The following is a 19,654-nucleotide window of genomic DNA, read 5'->3' as shown; positions in this document are numbered from 1 at the left end:
TATATATTTCTTTAGAAATTCTTTCAAAACCCCCTCTAAAATTATTATAACAGCATTATTTAAGGTTGTCATCCTATGTACTCTTATCATGGCACAATGTACCGGTAACTTACATTTTCAAGTATACGGTACATAGGATTGTGTTAAACTAAAATAGTTTTTACATGTAATAGTGCAGACACTGAGAGTTGAAAATGCAGATAAACAAAAAAAGTATAGATTTTAAAAGAATCCTGAACAATTCAGTATTATAGCATTTAACAAGAAAAGATGCAGAATATAACAAAAAATGCATTCTAAACTAATTTTTCTATGTTAATAAGATTTTATAAAAGAGGCACGTATGAATTGGTTTGGTTGCTCTGAGTTTGTAATATTGTACTTCTTATGGAACAGCAGAATATTGACCTAAGGTTTTCCACGGTTTGTTTCTTATTGGTTAGTAAGCCTCTTGGTGTAATTGCCTAATAACCTTCAAGTCTGCTAATATTACAGACTGTATTCCAATTGAACTTTGTAATTGGCTACATGGTTTAAGATAAGAAACATGCCATTTTATGAAATACAATTTACTGTCTTATTACAGTCAATTAACTTTTTTGATTTGTTCTAATCTTTTCATTTTCTTACATTTCCATTACCTCCTTCTCTTGATCTTACTGTTGACATGGAGACACTTGATCTTTCAGAATTATGACTCTTGTCAGAATGATACTGACCTCCTTCTCTTCCTAGAAACATCTTCCCTGTGGGCAAACGCAGTCAAGGAGTAGCTAAGGTGAGTGTCTGAGCTATCAGAACTGGTTCCAAAGTTGTTGGCCTTTGTGCACGGAGTTATACATTGCATCACTGCCCTACGGATGTAGTCATCAAAGAAATAGTAGATGAAAGGGTTTGTGCAGCTGTTGGCAAACGCAAATGGGCCACTCAGTTCCATACCGATATGGGCAACTTTGTAGGGAAGGCAGAAAGGTGGCTTCAGTTCCTGGATTGCAGACATCAGAGCTAGAAACTTAAAAATGTTGAAAGGAGCCCAAGATAAAACAAAAATGATCACTACAGTGAAGACAATTTTGATGGATTTCTTCAGCTTTTTATCATGTTTTCCAGATTTCTGATAATGCACACAGAGTTTCTTGGTGATGGAGCAATAAAAAGTCAAGATGATGAACAGAGGAACAAAGAACGCCAAAATTAGAAGCAGCAGCGACCCAATCCGGTGAGTGGATGTGATTTCCTTGTCCACACAATATGTGCTGTTGTCATATCTCCTCAGCTCTCTGGACAGAAGGGTTGGCAACCCAAGTAGGCAGGACAGAATCCAGACACAAGTGCAAAGGATGATGGAATACAGCTTTGTTCTGATCCTCCTAGCCACTGATGGGTACATGATTGCCAGGTACCGATCGCTACTCATGCAAGTGAGGAGAAAGACAGTGCAGTACATGTTGACTGAGATGGTGTAGGAGCTGCCTTTGCAGAGAAAAGAGCCAGATCTCCAAAGTCCCGAGGTCCTCTCTTTGTCTACCCAAAAGGGTAATGTGATAAGGAATATAAAATCAGACACTGCCAAGTTGACAATGAAGATATCAATTAGCCTCTGAACCCGCCGTTTGAAGATTAGCGCTCCTATTAGAAGGGCATTGCCAGCAATCCCGACCAGGAATACAATGGTATAGAGAGCAGGCAGGAAAATGTGTTTGTAAGGCAACTCCACAGCTGAGCAGTTATCTTCAGGAGGATCTGTGTAGAAATAGTAATCATAGCTAGAAGTTGATTTCTCCATCTCAAAAACGATTTGTGCGAAGAAGCTTTCAGCACTTTTATGTTCTTACTGGCACTACGGATGATAGTTCTCTTCTTTTTTCCTTTCAGTTTCTTCCAGGTGATCAGAAAAATCTGACGTACAACATATCAATCTCTGACTAGGCATTTAAATGTCTAGCACAGAATGGGAGGGCCTGGTTTGATTTGACCAACCAGCATGCTTATACAGGCAGCTTTGATCGTAAAATATGGTAGGGTGGGTTTCCTTGAAATTTTGGGAAGTTGGGAGGGGAGAGGTTTAAGTTTCTTTGTAAATACAATTTATTAGTTGAGGTTTCTGAGGTTATAGATGGTTAGCAGAAGTAAGAAAGTGGTGAATTCAGTTCGTCAGGGTGGGTTGTTATTTAAATAACCGTTAGCTTGTCTAATCTGTGTTTCTAAACTTGGGAGGGTTCCACTCCCGCAAGCTTTACCAACTGACATGTTGCTGTTATTTGAAGAATGAATGTCCAACGCCTTCTCAATTCTGACAGCAGCAAAATCTTGCGTACAGAGATATGTTTTAAAACTTCTACCTGACCTTTAATGTCAAATTTTATTCTATATTGCTCTTAAAAACAGTATCTTGCTCTTATATCTTTTCTGAAGCATTTAAATACTCTTTTCTTCACTTCAAGTTTTGGTCCACCCTGTTAGTGGCAGCACCAGAAAAAATATATATCAGGGTCACAGGAGAAGAAAAATGAATTTTGGGGATGGTAGAGCTTTGGCCCACAGATTAAGACTTCTCATTGAGAAACAGAAGGATATTTTGCATTCATGCTACAATCATAAACAGATTTTATTTGAAAAAAGTCCTATTCATTTTTATGGCTTTCACAAAAGGATGCTTAGAATTGCAACCTTGTTTTAAACTCTGTTTAATTTGTATGTGAACTGTCTTTTCTTTGAGTAACCATAGAGGGAGGGACTATGGCTGTGGTTCTCAAAGGGTGTGGTGTGCCACAATTGTGTGGCAGAAGAGGATAGCAAATGTGGCAGGAAAATTCAAGGACAATCAAAAAAACATTTAAGCATTTCAGTGTAATATACTATCAATTGGGGGGGGGGGGGATATACAACCAGAAACAGAAAGGCTCCAATGCCTTTCTTCAGGAGCACTGGTTGTTCTTCTACAGTTCTTCATGACATATTGTTGTGAACAGAGATTTTCAATTGTGAGAAATATTAAAGATCAGAAAATAGAAGCTTTTTTGTTGACAGAGCTATATCTAGGCCCCTTGCACCCTTGGCAAGGAAGTATATTGGCACCTGCTCCCCATTTGCACAAGCAAATTTTTATTCTGAACGTGTGGCCCAGAGAAAAACAATTGAGAACCACTGGGCTACTTCTCTACAGAGCCTTTACTTGAACTACGCTTCATAGCAACTGGGGACACATATGTGTTGTAATTTGTTACTCCAAGAATGTTACTTTATTTAACCTATCTAAAAGTTCCTGACAGATGCCCAAGAAAATTGTAAATAAAATTGTGCCAAGGTAAAACCTGTTATGCTGCATCTCCACTTGCATTATCAGGGAGATGTCATCTCTATTCCTGTCATGCGAGACTAGCTAGATTATGGTAAGCATATGAGTACTCAGTGAAAGCCCATCAAATTCCAAAACATCATAAGAAGATAAACCCTAGCAACCTGGTATGTGTCATTTCTCTCTCACACTGAGTTCTCTAAGAGCTGAAGAAAGAACCAGCAATCAGCAGTAGAACACAGCTTTGGTGAGTATGGTAATCCTCTATATGTATACTGAGGTCTCATTGAGCTATGGGCCTTGCTTTTAGGTAGGGATGAATGAATCTGTCAATTTTGGTTTTCTTTTTCTCATTTTTACAGCCTTAATTTCAGCTCCCCACATTTTCACGCTAGTATGCAAAAAAAAAAAGTCCATCAGCATTTTAAGGTAAATTTATCCAAATGCAGTATAAGCTTTTGTAAAATATATTTTGCCCAATATCCCCCCAACATAATGCATTTTATATATTATATGTGACTTGATTATATTCTATTACATTATAAACTTGATAGGCACGAGCTTCAGGGGTGCGGGAAGTAACAACAATTTTAAAGCATTCCATAAACATATTTTATAAGTGCAATAAAGTGACGTCTTTTACATTCCAGTACAATTGCCACCTTAAAAAAACAACACAACACTGGCAGAGTTCCTATGCCAGGAGTTCAACAGGTGAACATGTTTCCAAAGGAATGAGAGATGCTTGTGTTTTGGTGAAAGTCCAAAATACCTTACGCCCTTAAGGTTGCAGCCCTTACCTGGGAGTAAGCCCCCTTTGATTTAATTTACGTTACTTTTGAGTAGATAAGTATAGAAAGGCTAGCACTATAAGGCACTGGAACCATGGCTGGAAGAGGCGCGGCGACAACTGCACGCTGAACCGAATTAAGAACTGAAAGCAGTTTGTCCATTGAGAAGCAACCTCCCCGCATTCCAGCGCCTTTGGTCAGCGAGACTACAATACCCAGGATGCAAATGGAAAGCGCCTCTCCTCCCGATCTCGGGCCAACAACAAAGCGCTTCCCTCCTTTCTTAGAGGAGCGCCGCCGTCGATGCGGCCAGAACTACATTTCCCAGGGTGCCTGGCGGTCGGGGGCGGATGAGCGTCTCCGAGGGAGGAGGAGGAGGAGGAGGAGGAGGGAAGAGGAAAAGACCCCTCCTCCGTCCCCAGGCTAAGCGTCGACCGAGGGTGGGTGGTGGAAGCGGCGCCGTGGAGTCGGGAGGAGGATGGGAGGTGAGTATGGACGGGCCCGGCTCCCTTCCCCACCCGGAATTCATGAGTGGGATAGGGTTGGGGGGGTAGGAGAGGGTGTCCGGAAAGAGTCCATGGAGGTGCGGGAGACCCGTGGCTTATATTTTGATGGGCATCTCCAAGAAGCAGGAAAGCCATCTGCCCACCAAGCACACCCTGCCCGCAACGCTGGCAGGTTCAGCCCTGCAGTTCGACAGAGTCTGCAGGCACCTGTCCATTGTTATTATTATTATTATTACTACTACTGATAGTGATGATAATGTAGTAATAATCACCCCCACCACACGCACCCCTAGATACACACTCCCTGGTATGCGCATCTTGCCTCCAAGGTGCAGTGCAGTCCCGCTTTACTCACTAGGGCTCACTCCCATTTTAGCGTGCATCAGACTGCAGCTGTGGAGTTATGTATATAATATGAGGATGGAGGAGGGGAAACAGAGAAAGGTGTGTGCCTGCGGGCCTTTCACCCCCCTTCCCCTCCACCCCGCCCATGAAAAAGGGATTAGGCTTCTGCTTTGGGAAATCTCTCTTGTTGTGAGCGTATATGTGTCTACCTGGGCGAACGTATCATTTCTCCCCGGTATTGTAGCCTGAGATGATGCTCTCGCTGGTGGTCGTGATCCCTCTTGGTACTATAATTGAGGAAAACAACAAAATCGGATATGAATGAGCTTTGTGTTCCTCCCCACTGACAATCTGTGCCCTCGGATGCTGGTATCTATCAAAGGAAGTGTTGTTTCCACTACCCTTGTAAAACTCTGGAGCTAACAATGGGATCATCCTAACAAGAATTAGCCAGTGGATAGGACCAGTCGCCTGACCCTTTTTTGAGCCAAAGATGTGGCAAGATAAAAGTGTTGTGCTACAAATGGTCTGGTTTCTAATTATTTTCTCATTTTCCTAATATATATCTTTTTAAGTCATTGTTTCCATATTTCCTCTTTATACATCTTTACTAGTAAGAATTGAGAAAGGTTTTGGTTAAACCTCAGTGTGAGAATGTATACCCTGACATCTTATTTAAAGTGACCTTATCCCTGGCAACTCCTAAATTTAAGATAGGCAGACTTCATAAGTCTTGTCTCTTGGTGGAAATCCATAGTACATATCCTATGCTTGTTACATGCTCAGTTTTAGAAATACTACTAGACTGTCCTAGGTTTGGGTGTTGCCGGCCCAATTTGTTTTGTTTTTGCCCAATCAAGATTGTTGAGTAGCTTGTGTTAAAGACAAAATGTGATTAGTCTTGCACCAGACTCAATTTGCTTCTTTCTTATCCAAATAAAACAAAAAGCCGCCTTTAACAACTTAAGTACCCTGAGGACACTGTTGTGAAAATAATACTTGTTAAAGCTGCTGAGCTACTCTTCAGTCCTGATTTCTGTAGGAACACCGAAGTATTCACCTTTCAGCAGAGAAAGTCTCCACACTACAAGATTTTTCTTGGTGAGATAGAAGGAATGTTTCAAACAATCAAAATTCCTTATTTGGCATTAAGATTTATTAAAATGAATGGGGTCTATTTCCAAGTAAACATGTATTGAGTTGAGCTGCCAGTTGAAAATATGTTCTATTTGACATTTATTCTGTTTGTGCACATGGGGATATTATCTGAACATGAATCATGTGGAGGAAGTACTTTGAAAACTTAGGGTACATACATAAGTTTTTATTGTGGTGAATGTGATCATTTCTGCTAAAAAACACAATGCTGCTCTTGTTGGAATACAGTATATGTGTACTGCTGATTCATGTGCAACTTTTGCCACATAATTGGGGCCTGTTTTGAACCCATTACAGTTCAAAACAATTTTGTCTACTGTGATTTAATTAAATATGCCCATTTGACTGGCATTGGGTGAATGCTAGTTAGTAGTATAATTGCACAACTTTGATTTTCCTCTATCAACATAGTCTTAATGACAATCTCTATCTATATTGAATAAACTTTCCAATAAACAGCATGATTGACTTCAGCCTGATAGCACAGGTTTGTGGCAGTTAAGTTTTATTCATGGTTTTGAGTCTGTAGCTGGGGGTCCTTAGGTATCCCAATATCTTTGATTTAATCTTTTTAACTTTCTGCCTAAGCCACTGGGGAGCTTGTTTTTTTGACACTCTACTTTTTGAGCTCGGATTATCTCTGCTACTAATTTCATCTAAATGGTAACATTTTTGTTTCTTTTCTTTTCTTTTCTTCCTGTTAGTGTTTATCATTCAGTTTTTACTATCTTCTAAATATAAAGTGCCTTTTGCAAACCTTATTATTTATGGGTGTTCTAACTCTGACTTCCCATTCTTTTTCCTTTTTCTGTACACCAACTTCTTCTGTATTAATACGGTAAGCTCTGGCTGCCTCCAACCTTCATCTGTGTGCTCATATCTTCTTAACCACCTGCTGCTTTGCGCAAATGCTTCTTTCTTGAGCACTCCCTTTAATTGTCTTCATAAGCTCCAGACCACGCTCCAGGCTTTCACTTGGTTCTCACTCTTACTTTCTTCTAAAGAACACATTGCAAACTAAGATAATCCATAAAATAGCCACGCTCCTGAGTCAGCTTGCTGTCCTGTTTATACTGTGATTATTTGTAAGTTCTTTGCTACTGGTAATACTGTGGGTGAGTTCAGATGCAGCAAAACCATGGCATTAAGAGAATGTCTCTCCTCAATCCTTGGGACTCTTATGCTCCCCCTTCCAGTGCAATTGCAAGGAGATTGAAAGCATCTACTTCCATTTTATTTTAGCTACAGTTTAGCTGCAGTCGTACATTGGTTGTCGAGCACCTTGGTACTGTACTTGTACATTTCGGCTCCCAAATGATCGAAACCCGGAAACGAGTGTTCCAGTTTTTGAACTTTTTTTGGAAGCCAAACTTCCGATGCAGCTTCTGCTATTGTTTCCGGCGCTCCTGCGCAATCAGAAGCCAACCAGAAGCCTTGGTTTTCAAATGTTTCAGAAGTCCAACAGACTTCTGGAACGCATTCTGTTCAAAAAGCAAGGTACAACTGTATTTGGAACAGGCCAGCTTCATAAACTGTGATTTGAAGTTGCTTTGTTTCTGTTACAGTTTGCGAAGGGACTGGACAGCACAAGAAGCTGTGTTTAAACTAAAACAGAAGCTAAAGCTTCTGTACTTAACTCCTCCTCATGACAAGGCCAAAGGGAGGGAGCTTATGAGTCTGAGACCCCCTGATGCATTCTCTTAATACAAAAATTAATGCTAAAATACGTTTGAATAAAAACTAAGGAAACAACTGTGACCGAGGAAATTGCAACACTGACATCTTTGAAAGGAAGTTTAGATACTTGAGAAAAATGAGAGAATTTAATAGTGTGTGTTTTTACAGAGACACTCCCCATTTTTGTGTGTTCTATGTCCATATGAGCTGTGAGCATGGACGTTACTGGTTCAAATCTCACCTGCTAGAAACGCAGTAGGTAGTTTTGCAAGCCTTTGTTTATTCCTCTCATCTACAAATTAGGGAGCTAATACTGTCGTAGGGAGTAAATGGAATTGTGTTCAGCCTTCTAAAGTACTACACAAATGTTAGATTGTATTATTTTGTTGGTTTCCACTTCCATATTTCAGTAAATAATTATCATATCCTCAGTTTATCATGGTCACAACCACCAGCTGGAATGCAACGTATTTCATTGTACATTATTTTTAAAGTTGTTATTTTATTATTAAAATCAGTCTTATGAAGCTTTACAGGGAAGAACAGAAAATGTAACTGATTACGTGTATAGACCAGTCTGCTTGCATCTTCCTCTGCCTTAGGAAGGGTGGCTCAACTGATGGGTCTGTTCGGAAGATCACTTGTATTGACTGCTTTTTCTACATGCATGTTCTTCCAAATTTCTTAAGCCCTGCCTCCATTTTCATACATCAAGTTCAAGATGCACAGCATAATATTATAGCAGTAACAGTTTGCAACTCAGAGGTACCTGATTTGAGCAGACAGAATTAATATACAATAGTGTGTGTGTGTGTGTGTGTGTGTGTGTGTTTATTTTAATGATTTTAACCTCACTCATGAGACTCCAAGGCCACCAGAACAGCTTGCAAAGATCAATGATAAAAGTCTTTCAGGTTTATAATCTGAAACATGACACAAAAGGAAAAAGAATAGAAAGGGAGGAGGAAAAAGCCAGACTCTTTTTTGTTTGTTTGTTTTGTTTTGGGAGTCTGTGGTTTTGGGAGTGCCTGAGTTCTTGTGGCAATAATCTGGAATGGAACCATGTTAATCATTTTGTTTTCTGGTTCAGTCCTTTTTTTATGCTCAACCCAGATACAGTTCAATGAGTAGAATTTTACAGGAGGGGATGTTCTGAAGTTGCTTTAATTGCTAAATTGAACAGATTTGCAAGTAAGCAATGAAAGGAACAGCTGGCGTACGCATGTGAAAGTGGTTGGCTAGAGCCAGAAGAACACGTGTCTTCCTAACTCAGTTAAATTTCATGTTTGGAAACTTTCTGCTTTTTACTCTTTTCAATTGCAGTTGAGACACTATGATGGATAACCGTTTTGCCACTGCTCTGGTAATCGCCTGCGTGCTTAGTCTTATCTCCACCATCTACCTGGCAGCCTCTATTGGCACGGACTTTTGGTATGAGTACCGCAACTCATCGCCACCCGAAAATTACAGTGAAGTTAAGGCCACTTGGGATGATTTCACTGGTGAAGATGAAAAGTCTTATACAGAAGCTCTCTTTCGATGGAACGGCACCATTGGACTATGGCGGAGATGCATCACGATGGCTGAGAACTCTTACTGGTTCAACTCACCAAGTAAACCTACTTCAGAAAGTGTCTCTAAATGCGTCTTTCTCTTAGTGCCATTTTCCCAAGGGATCATTTGAATGCAAAGCAATGGTGCATGAATAAATTGATTAGGGTCCCGCTTGAGCAGACATATCCCCCCTTTTTGTTGTTGTTAATTCTCAGTTTTAAGATGCGCAAATTTGCCTGAGAGAGAACTTTAATTGTATCTTCTAAGCAAGTACCTCCATCATTTAAATCTAGGCTTGCTCTTAGGACCTTAAAATTATTAGTTTGTCTCTGAAGTAGTCTATCAAGTCTTCTGAGGAAATGACTAATAGTTTTGAGAACAATACCAAGTTAAAAAAGTTGGAGATCAGTGCCAGCTGCTGAATAATAATGTAAGAGAAGTGTAGTGCTTAGGAAGTTATGTACCAGAGTTGGGCAACCTGTGAGCTGCATAATAATAATAACAATAATTTTATTTATTCTCTGCCCATCTGGCTGGCTTGCCTTACTGTAACCTTAGGCCTTATCATCTGCAGTCCCTGCAGCTGCCCGCACCCTCCGGCCAGTGTCTTCCTTCCTTCCATTCCTCAGCATCGTTGTTGTAAATCAATAGTCTTGATAGTGCCTTAGAGGCTATAAACCTATAACCATAAACCTGTTCCTTCTTAAAATGCTGCAATATGCGTTGTTGTATGGGGTGGGGCTGCCGAACTGTGATGTCACAATGACATTGGGAGACTCCTTTTTTTGCCTGCAGAGTTTGAAATCCAACCATGCAGGCAAATGCACAGCCTGCAATGCACCATTCAAAGGGTTCCACAAAACTGGCAATCAGCTGGTTGTTGGGTCTTGGGAAGCCTCTTTGTACAGGGCTTTGCAGGTACCTGCATACCTCACCCCATTTGCCTGAGCCAGGCCTTTACCTACCCCACACCTGACATCATATATGGCATCAGGTGGGCATGGCTTGACTGAAGCTGCCTTGTGGGCGAAATGGTGAGGCCTCACAGGCCTCTTTGGGCCCACAGGCCAGAGGTTCCCCACCACACCTAGTTAACCCAGCTATATGTATGCGCGTGAATGAATAATGACAGTCAAGCAAAGCAGAGCCTAATAAATGTTATTTCTTTCTTCATTTTGGAAGCTGAGATGGTCACAAGGTGCGTCAGTTTTTCCCTTTCGGATCAGTTCATGGAAAAATATAAGGATCCTGGGAATCACAATAGTGGCAGTGATCTGAACCGGACCTGTAAGTATTTTTTGGGTTTTGTGTAGCAGATAAAATGTATCTGAGGCCGCAGTCCTCTGCCCACCTTACCAAAGAGTAAGAGCCATTGAACCTGGTGGGACTTGCTTCTGAATAGACATAGGAATGAGAAAGACTCGAGACATGTTTTAACTTGGCCATAAGACATGTTTGCCTTCATCAAATGTGGATAAAGGGAAAGTATGCTACCTTGTCAAAGTCGGCCAACAGTGCAGCCCTGTGCATGTCTATTCAAAAGTAAGTTCCACTGAGTTGAACAGGACTGACTCCCATGAAAAGTATGTTTAGTATTGCAGCTCAGGTCATTTATGATGCTCTGGTAATTTACTTGGGATTCTTATATATACATATAGCATAGTCTTTTATTTAGCAGTTATACTCTGCAAAATTCAATGTTGCTTTATTATGTGATGTATTTCTGTACTGTTTAGTTCGGACAAAAAGCTAGAGTTCTTGGGCTCTGCCACAATTAAGTAACTAGATAGTAGATTGAACTACTCTCCATTTGTCTTGTAAACAATGCATTTTGCACCATGAGATTGGAGTGAAAGGCCCTAAAGTTGGAACATCCCAATCATGTTCCTCTCCCCATTTCCTTTAGATCTTTGGCGCTTGCAGTTCCTCCTGCCTTTTGTTAGCCTTGGGCTGATGTGCTTTGGGGCTCTCATTGGGGTCTGTGCCTGCGCCTGCCGCAGTCTCTACCCCGCCATCGCCACCGGAGTCCTCCACTTTCTAGCGGGTGAGTCCTCTTGGCAAACTTCATCCCATGTATTCAGTGTTGAAACGTGAATATCTTAACACGGTGAGCCAAGAATTAGGTGCTGTGAGTCTGACCAAAATATACTTCCTGCTTCTTCTCCAGGTTTGTGCACGCTGGGTTCAGTTGGCTGCTATGTAGCTGGAATTGAGCTGCTCCACCAGAAGCTAACCCCTCCAGAAGAGGTGCAAGGCCAGTTCGGCTGGTCCTTCTGTCTGGCCTGTGTCTCAGCACCCCTGCAGTTCATGGCTGCTGCCCTTTTCATCTGGGCTGCGCGTACTAACAGGAAGGAGTTCACGCTCTTGAAAGCATACCGTGTGGCATAACGGGATATTTTCATTGCTTCCCATGTCTGTCTTTTCCCCGTTTTAATACTTCGTTTTTGCCCCCCTTACCCCCTGGCTCTTCCTTTTTATTTTATTTTAATTTTCTCAAAATGCATGAAGTGAAATGGCCTGAGGGTTTTTAAAATTAAAAGACCTTAGAGGCCAATTACCAGGAATAGCACTTTCTTGCCAGAGATCTGCAGGGTTTTAACAAGTTTCTTATCTGTTTGGTTTTTGTTTTTTTAACTATAAATTGTGATGACATGTCTTTGTTATTCCCAGTGCAGTACATTTTTTCACATCTAAACCTGATATTCAAAAACAATTAACAGGGTAGTGTAAGCAGGAGAAGGAAGATTTTAATGACACTAATTTTGGCAGTACTGTATGTGTGTTATGACCCACTAGTAAATAAACCAGTGCAACCTCTTTCATAAATGTAGCAACAGAACTTTGTTCTAGATTGTGATACAGTCTTTCCCCCCTCACTCTTACGCCTACCACTGTATCCCTTTCAACCTTTTTGGCTTGATTATTGTAAAAAGGTTGGTAGCCATGAGCTTTCTAAATTAAGTGAAATGATGTCAACATTTGTTTGTTCCATTCCCCCCCCCCCTCTCTCCTTGTAGTAGGAGCTTCTATTACAAGGTGTACCTTCTAATTTGACTAATGTAAGCGTGTATATAAATCTGACTTTTAAAACCCTTTATTTATGCAATGCAATACCTTATTGGATTTTTGTATAAGTATTATTCATGTCGCCTAAACTAAAACTTTTGTTTAAAAAATAAATCTGAGCAAAGCTCGTGGAATTTTACTGGATTTGTATGCAGCCAATGAGACAGAAAAATGCATGGAGTACAACTGAAGCTCAGTTTCCACTAAGACAATCTTGACATGGACTTCTGTCCAAATTTCTATTTTTATGCATGTTTAAAAACATTAAGGGATGGGGAGTAAGGATATGTGGAAGGAAAGAGGAAAAGTTTGTTGGTCTCATTTCAAACTGATACCAATATTAAACAGATGTGGTACACATTTTTTAAGGGAGCCACACAGTAGTTCTAACTCAAATTTGTCCAATTGTGTGTTGTGGTCCTAGCAAATAAATAGGTAATAATTAGATCCACCGGGAAGAGACGGTGGGCCAACCTTGCAGGTCCAATCTAGATTATGCTATTTGTTCGTACGCAGAATACATTTCTCTATGTATGCATCAAGGGATTTTTAAAGATAACCTTTACAAAACATTGGGGAGTAAAAGGGACCTATAGAATTACACCTGTGACATGAATGGTGGTAGGGATACTGGCCAATAGGCTTCTATGACATTCCCACAGGCACTTTTCAGATTACGCTTGACTTGGCAGTAATAGCACAGGGAAGAGGGTTTGGGGGATAGCATTGCAATCTTGAGCACTGGGGGAATTTGCTATCCCCACAACGAACAGAGAAGTAACACTTGAGCCATGGCCATCTGGATTGCCCACAACATACGAGTAACCGAAGAACTTGCATGTTTATGTGATCATACAAGTATTCCCTGAGGCTCAAAACTGGCTTGTCCTAAACACCAACATGTGCGCAACTAACTTGCAACTTATGCTTATTTTACTTATGTGATCACGGCTTTGCACAGGTGGGAGGAAGTAAGCAAGTAAATTGAGAATGTCACCCTCCCCACCTGCTCAAAGCTGCAATCACGGGTTTGGGAAGGCAGTGCAAGGGCTCTGGCAACATCCTGGAGCCCTCAAGCCTCCTTCCCGTAGCTGGACAAAAACTTACCAGGCTTTGGGAAGGAGGTTGGGTTGCTGCCAAAGCCCTCCCACCACCTACCCAAAGCAGGGCAAGCAGCCCTTCACTTTGCAGGGGACTCGGTTCCAGGAGTTCCTGGTTTTACGTCTTTTTGCGTATATTCTTGGACCCCTGGAACCTAACCTTTATGAGTTGCCTGTGTTGGGCAAATGCTGTGTTTCTCCACCTTATTGAATGAATCATTTGAATTGCTTTACATATCTGTTTCATTAGAACATGGAGAACAGGAATGGCAGCTTGTTCAACAAAAGAAGTCACCCCAGAAATGTATCACTTCATAAGTCTGCATTTCATTTCCTAGTCTTTGCATTGTTAACATGCAGCTTAAATGGATACTGCAAGTCCTCAGCCATCAACCCTACGCTTTCCATGTGATATGAGAATCTTGTCTCTGCCCTGTGTTATACTTTCTCATATAGCCAAGGAAAGGAACCTGCACAATCTCTGTTTGCCCAAAGTGATATTTTAGTAGCCCCGTGTGCAGCAGACACACACACACACCACTTTTTAAAAAAGGGAGTGGGTTCAAAATTGGTTTGTAACATGGTGTGGAGGACTTGTGGTTCGAAGAAAATAAGTAAAATTTATACCAGGCATCCCTAAGCCTTTGAATCCACTAAAATAGCTCTTTGAAGCCCACATTTGAACAGGAAATAGTTCTGAGCAGTCACATTTGATAATGTTAACCTACCCCTCACCCCTTCAGCTGAGCCCAGTACTTGATCTTCCCAACAAACTACCCAAAGTCTTTTCACCTCTTCAGAGGCAATATAATTATATATTAAAAATCAGCATTAGAAAACCGAGCAGGAGTCACTTTTGAGGAGACCGTCAACATATTTATGGAGAAGTTTGTGAAAGCCTAAGGGCCGGATACTTTTTTATTTCATTTTAAGGGCAGATCAGTTCCTCTGAAGCAGCATGTATCTGAAACTAGAGGACCTCACCATCTAATTGTGTGCTGCCTTTCCATAGTTGACCATGCTCAAGGCAGTTTACAACATGAAAATAGTTGCATAATTACAGAAATATAACAAAAGTCGCAAGCAATAAATAAGAGACTATAATAAATAGACAACAATATTTTGGTATTTTACAAAAAAAAGTTCAAGATAATAAACTTAAGTCTTGGAAGGCTTCTAGGATGGCTGACTGATAATGATAATAAAATGCTGATGCCTATGAAGAGGCTGTGTGTGTAAGGCAAGGTGTCAAGCCAGGACAGTGTCAAGCACATTGAAAACCGCATGATCCAATCACAGACATATACTCTTGATCTTTGGAAATCCAGGATGGGTGGGGATGGCTTGAGGTAAAAACTGAAACATTGCTGCTATTATAATGCCTTAATCTGTGTTGTAAGCGGCAAAACACTGAGAAGGGTGTGTATGTTGTGGTTGCTGTTTCAGTATTGGAAATTGGCCTCAAGCGGTAGAAACAGTGCATAATTTATTGGTTTCAATCCAGCTAAAATTAGTTGTGACTAATGGTGCACTTCCACGCATGCTTACTTAGAAGTATGTCCTATTGTGTTAAATGGAGCCTGGGCAACAGGCTGCTATGGGAAGATGTGCCCTTTCGGATATTTGGATCCCAATACCTATTCAAGCACTCCCTGTTAGAAGATCTAAGTCCAAGAGTGTATTTCATAGCCCGAACTGATGCTGCACCCATGGAAAGCATACAATTCCCTCTTTAATATTGGATTTAATTTTAGAGGCTGATACAACTGACTGTAAAAGAAATAGTACTAATTGATGATAAATATAGAAGGTCTGACTAAAGCAGTATGGGCCTTACTTCTTGAGAGCTTTAGATAAATCTGAAGACCAATTTTCATTCCCATCTCTTTTATTCATTTATTCTCTTATTTTATCACTTCTTCCCTATGGTGAAAGACTGATGAAGATACCTGAATTTAGTTTTATGAGGGGAGTGACTGAAAAGAGATTATACCTTAATTGCTGTAAACTGAGTTGCTCTAATACTTGTTTTGGTTTTTTTAAGATACCCTCATTCTGTCACCCCTGTATCTCACACATGGTATCTCTGCCTAGTACTTTATCCGTCCTCTTAATGCAGCTGATGAAGTAATCTGTTTCCACCCAAATCCCCTGTCACGAAATGGTTGATTGTCTTTAGATATTGCAACTGTCATCTTCCTGCACAAATACTGCTACTCTTTTGTGTTATGAAGCATGTTATTGGAGACTGGAGAAACCTAAGATGATATCCACCCTTAGCTATGCTCTAAATAGACCCACTAAAACCAGTGGGTCTACTCTCAGAATCATAGAATTGTAGACTTGGAAGGGACCACCAACTCCCTACAATGCAGGAATCTTTTGCCCAACGTGGGGCTTGAACACATGACCCTGATATTAAATGCTCAACTGACTGAGCTGTGCCAGAGACTTAGGCTGCATACACACTAAGCTGTACCTTTGAAGCACACCCCACACCCCACACACCCCCAAAAAAGAATTCTGGGCACATTGGTTGCTGAGAATTGTAGCTCAGTGAGAGGTAAACTGCAGTGCCTAGAATTCTATGGAGGGAAACACACTTTGAATGTGCTTTAAAAGTATAGTGTTTACGCAGGCTTAGTTGAATATTGCTCCTTACTGTTTATCCCGATTTTGTTCAAATGTTGTTACTGATTATATCGTTCATGAAGAGGAGAGGGCTGGTTCATGGCTCTGTTGTTTTTTAATGTACGTATAGAAACCACCAGAAAACATCTGCAGGGTTAGTACATCAGATACAAACATAAAAGGAAGTGGTTAAGTGAGTAATATTTAAACACAACACCTTTCTTTGTTGACAGAAAGCCTGCCTTGAGCAATTTGAAGGGCTCAGTGGAAGTGAAAAAAAAGATGGAAGATGCATCTCTATCTTGCTTCTAGAGTTGCATCTGCGCTGAAAGGCCTTTTGATAGAAATTCCATTCGTTCTGTAGTTTTGGAAATATTGAGGTCTATTTTGTAGACTGTACATAAGTCCCACTATGTGATGTGTGTTTGATATATATCCAGTTTTTAGCAAGAGTCTTCAAGTGCTCACAACATTTATATAATGCACCAGATAAAACATTAAACACTGAGGGTTGTATCCAACTTTAGCCCCACCTACACCAAACATTTAAAGAACTATCCTACCACTTTGAACTGTTGTGGCTTTCCCCAAAGAATCCTAGGGTCTGTATTTTGTTCAAGGTGCTAAGAGTTGTTAGGAGACTCAGGTTTCCCCTCACAGAGCTACAATTGCCAGTGTTCCCAGAGAAGACGAATTGTTTGTTAAACCATTCTTTCAAGGTCACCCTAATGTAATTTTATTTGTACTCCAGCAAGAGGCTTCATTCCACTATAAAGGTCTCTTGTTGTGTGTAGTCCTTTCTGTTTCCAGTCTTTGCATTGTGTTTCTCCAGTACCGCTATAGAAATTCTGTTGTGTTACAGCAAATTTGAGATCCCAATCCTCTCATATGTGTTGAAACACTGCTAAAGAATCCTGTGTCCTAAACATGTGGTGGAATGTCACATTTTCTGCTAGTTCTTAGTCCTGTGGTTATATAAATATTGCAATTGCATATGTATTGCATGAGTTTCAGTTTCCCCCAGTATGTTTATTTCATCTAAAAAAACCCAAAAATCTTGGAATGGAGGGAGTTCATGTCTCCCTCAACATCTCCAATGCTTCCAAAAGTTATCAAGGAAGGACAGAGAGATATAAGAGAAGTAGAATTGTAGAAGTAGAAGCAGAAATCCAGCCTCTGGTCTGTGCTACACTCTTTATTGCTGTTTTCCACTAGGTGGAACCAGTGGTTCCCTGTCTGAAACCAATGGGCTAGAATATTTCAGCGCTTCTCCAAAATAACTTTAGCAACATTATAAACACTGGCCTAACTACATAAGACGTGGGATGGGGGTTGTTGGTAATTGAAGGATGTTGTTTTGTTTTTTTAAGAGGTTTGTCACAGTAGGCTAAGACTAGTCTTCACAGAATTCAATTTCATCAGTGTTATTTACTCCTGTGGCTCTGTTGGTATATGAATTTCAGACAAGGAAAACACTATGGCCCCTGAAACTAGAGGTGAGGAATTTGTGGCCTTCCAGGTTATGCTAGACTCCAGCTCTTATGAGCCCCAGCTAGCATGGGCAATGATAATGGGAACTGTAGTCAACAACATATTGAGGGCCACAGGTTGCAAATCCCTGTCTTAAAACCTGTACTGTTTGAAACTAAAGGTTTGGTTGACACCTAAATATATTAGGTAAACGGCTTTTCCATGTGCGCTGGCACTCGACATGGTGTCCCATTGCGCCAGAAGCGGTTTAGTCATGCTGGCCACATAACCCGGAAAGCTGTCTGTGGACAAACATTGGCTCCCTCGACCTGAAGGGAGATGGGTGCCACACCCCATAGTCACCTTTGACTGGACTTAACCGTCCAGGAGTCCTTTACCTTTACTTTTACCTTAGTAGCTAAAGTATTTATAATTAAACAATCCTGGCTTTTTAAAAGTACCTAGGACTCAGCTATACAGCTGCAAATCAAACGTTTTAAGTGTGTTTTGAGTGCAATACACAATGTGACACTAGATGGCGATGGTTTATGGAAAATTTGATGTATTTTAAAAACGCTTTTTAAAAAAGCATTTTCAGAATGGTTTTTATATGTGTGTAGATTCCGCCCTAGTTTCATTTATGTGTTGTTTGGCAGCTGAAAAGCTGCCCTTTCTCCTGCCCACCTCTGTCTCCCTTGTAATTGAGAGAATGACTATTATTCCTTCACTGCTGTCCTGGGAAGGTGAAGAGACAGTGAAGCTTTGACAGACTGTGGCAAGGTGAGTAGCAAGAGTTATTGTGGCATGGAAAATACTGGTTTAGGTCACTTTCAGCCAGGCAACCTGCTTATTGAACATTCACCCTGATTCGTTTGCACAAGGTTTGTGTGGAGGTTACATGACGTCATTTATTTATTGAGCATTCATTGTGGTTTGTTTGTGCGGTGGTTCTACCACATCACATCAAGCAATTGTTATCTCACACTTTCTATTGCATTTTTCCATCACTTTTGTTTCAGCAAAAAGGCCAATCTTTTTTATTGTGCTAATCTACTTTAACTGTGCTACCTGAATTTGCTGGAATGCAAGTGATTCCCACTTGCAAAATAGCAACAATCTGGAAGCATCCTGTGTGCTGTTTATATTGAAACTTTTGGAGTTTACTTTCTTTCAGCAGCTAAATCCTGGAAGGACAATACTCCATGAATATTCTGCTTTCTTGGTAATTTGCTCTAAGAAAGAGAGCTCATTTTCTTTTGGAGATGGAGAATTTAGGGCTGAAATAGTCTAATCTGGCTGCTGCTTTTTGTTTCTAAAGTGATGATAATCCAAGTACGTGTGATTAAAATATTGGAAGGGGAAGAAAAAATGTAAGTATTTGAGTCTTATATTTTTGGTAACAGGATATCTGACCCACAATTTCTTCAGTACACTTCTATAGTTAAAATGCCATTGTCTGCTTTTCCTTTATTTAGGAAAGTGGAGGAAACCACAGCAGAGATGCAAGGCAAAACTAATTCACTCCATTTTGCGTGGGAAATTGAGCAGTTGTATGGAGCTCTTTCTGTCACTCCATCACTCAGACTGGAACTGACTGCTCCTTGCCCCACTCTGCTTGGCATGCACCGTCCATTTCAATTGCATTTTTCCTGGTTTTCCTTGTAACAGCTTCCTTCTCTTCCCTGAGTTCCTCCCGCACTGCAGGTCATTGCAAGCCTTTCAATCCCCTCCCCATTTCTCCTCCTTCCCTCTCTCACACAGACAGACAGACAAACAAACAAACAAACAAACACATGATGCACACATACTTGCCAGAGGGATAGTCTAAAGCGCAAGTATGTGCATGAAATTAGTCTGCGGACCACGAGTTCCCGTTTGCCTTCCAGGCAGAATTGTACAACACGCAGAGAGAGAGAGAGAGAGAGAGAGAGAGAGAGAGAGAGAGAGCGCATGACATATAACTCAATGGAGCTGTGCAACACCCCACCCCATCCCCCAAACTTCTCTCGGGCATTCATAGATCCAAGCAAGGTTAATTTGCAAGCCAAGGCCTTGGGG

At 40.8% G+C, this 19,654-nt stretch overlaps 2 protein-coding genes across 4 annotated transcripts; one reads left to right on the top strand and one right to left on the bottom strand.

Annotated features, from left to right (window-relative positions):
- Positions 1 to 155: 155 nt before the first annotated feature.
- GPR15 (G protein-coupled receptor 15) lies at positions 156 to 2,806 on the bottom strand. Its single transcript, XM_053386102.1, has one exon. The coding sequence runs from the start codon at positions 1,784 to 1,786 to the stop codon at positions 704 to 706; it is 1,083 nt and encodes a 360-aa protein (XP_053242077.1). The 5' UTR covers positions 1,787 to 2,806; the 3' UTR covers positions 156 to 703.
- Positions 2,807 to 4,451: 1,645 nt separating this feature from the next.
- Positions 4,452 to 12,534, top strand: CLDND1 (claudin domain containing 1). Of its 3 annotated transcripts, XM_053386105.1 has the most exons (6): positions 4,504 to 4,574; positions 5,890 to 6,041; positions 9,099 to 9,388; positions 10,512 to 10,616; positions 11,236 to 11,373; positions 11,497 to 12,534. In XM_053386105.1, exons 3-6 carry the CDS (start codon positions 9,109 to 9,111, stop codon positions 11,715 to 11,717), a joined length of 744 nt encoding a protein of 247 aa, XP_053242080.1. In that variant the 5' UTR covers positions 4,504 to 4,574; positions 5,890 to 6,041; positions 9,099 to 9,108; the 3' UTR covers positions 11,718 to 12,534. The 3 variants fall into 3 exon arrangements, with proteins under 3 accessions (XP_053242079.1, XP_053242080.1, XP_053242081.1); XM_053386104.1 differs by lacking the exon at positions 5,890 to 6,041 and having other exon boundaries at positions 4,452 to 4,574; XM_053386106.1 differs by lacking the exons at positions 4,504 to 4,574; positions 5,890 to 6,041 and adding an exon at positions 8,386 to 8,540.
- The last annotated feature ends 7,120 nt before the right edge of the window (positions 12,535 to 19,654 follow it).

The sequence above is a fragment of the Podarcis raffonei genome, chromosome 4 (genome assembly GCF_027172205.1).
Source record: "Podarcis raffonei isolate rPodRaf1 chromosome 4, rPodRaf1.pri, whole genome shotgun sequence".
NCBI classification, from domain to species: Eukaryota; Metazoa; Chordata; class Lepidosauria; order Squamata; family Lacertidae; genus Podarcis; species Podarcis raffonei.
Note: the sequence above shows the minus strand (reverse complement) of the source record. Positions and strands in the feature narration are given on the sequence as shown.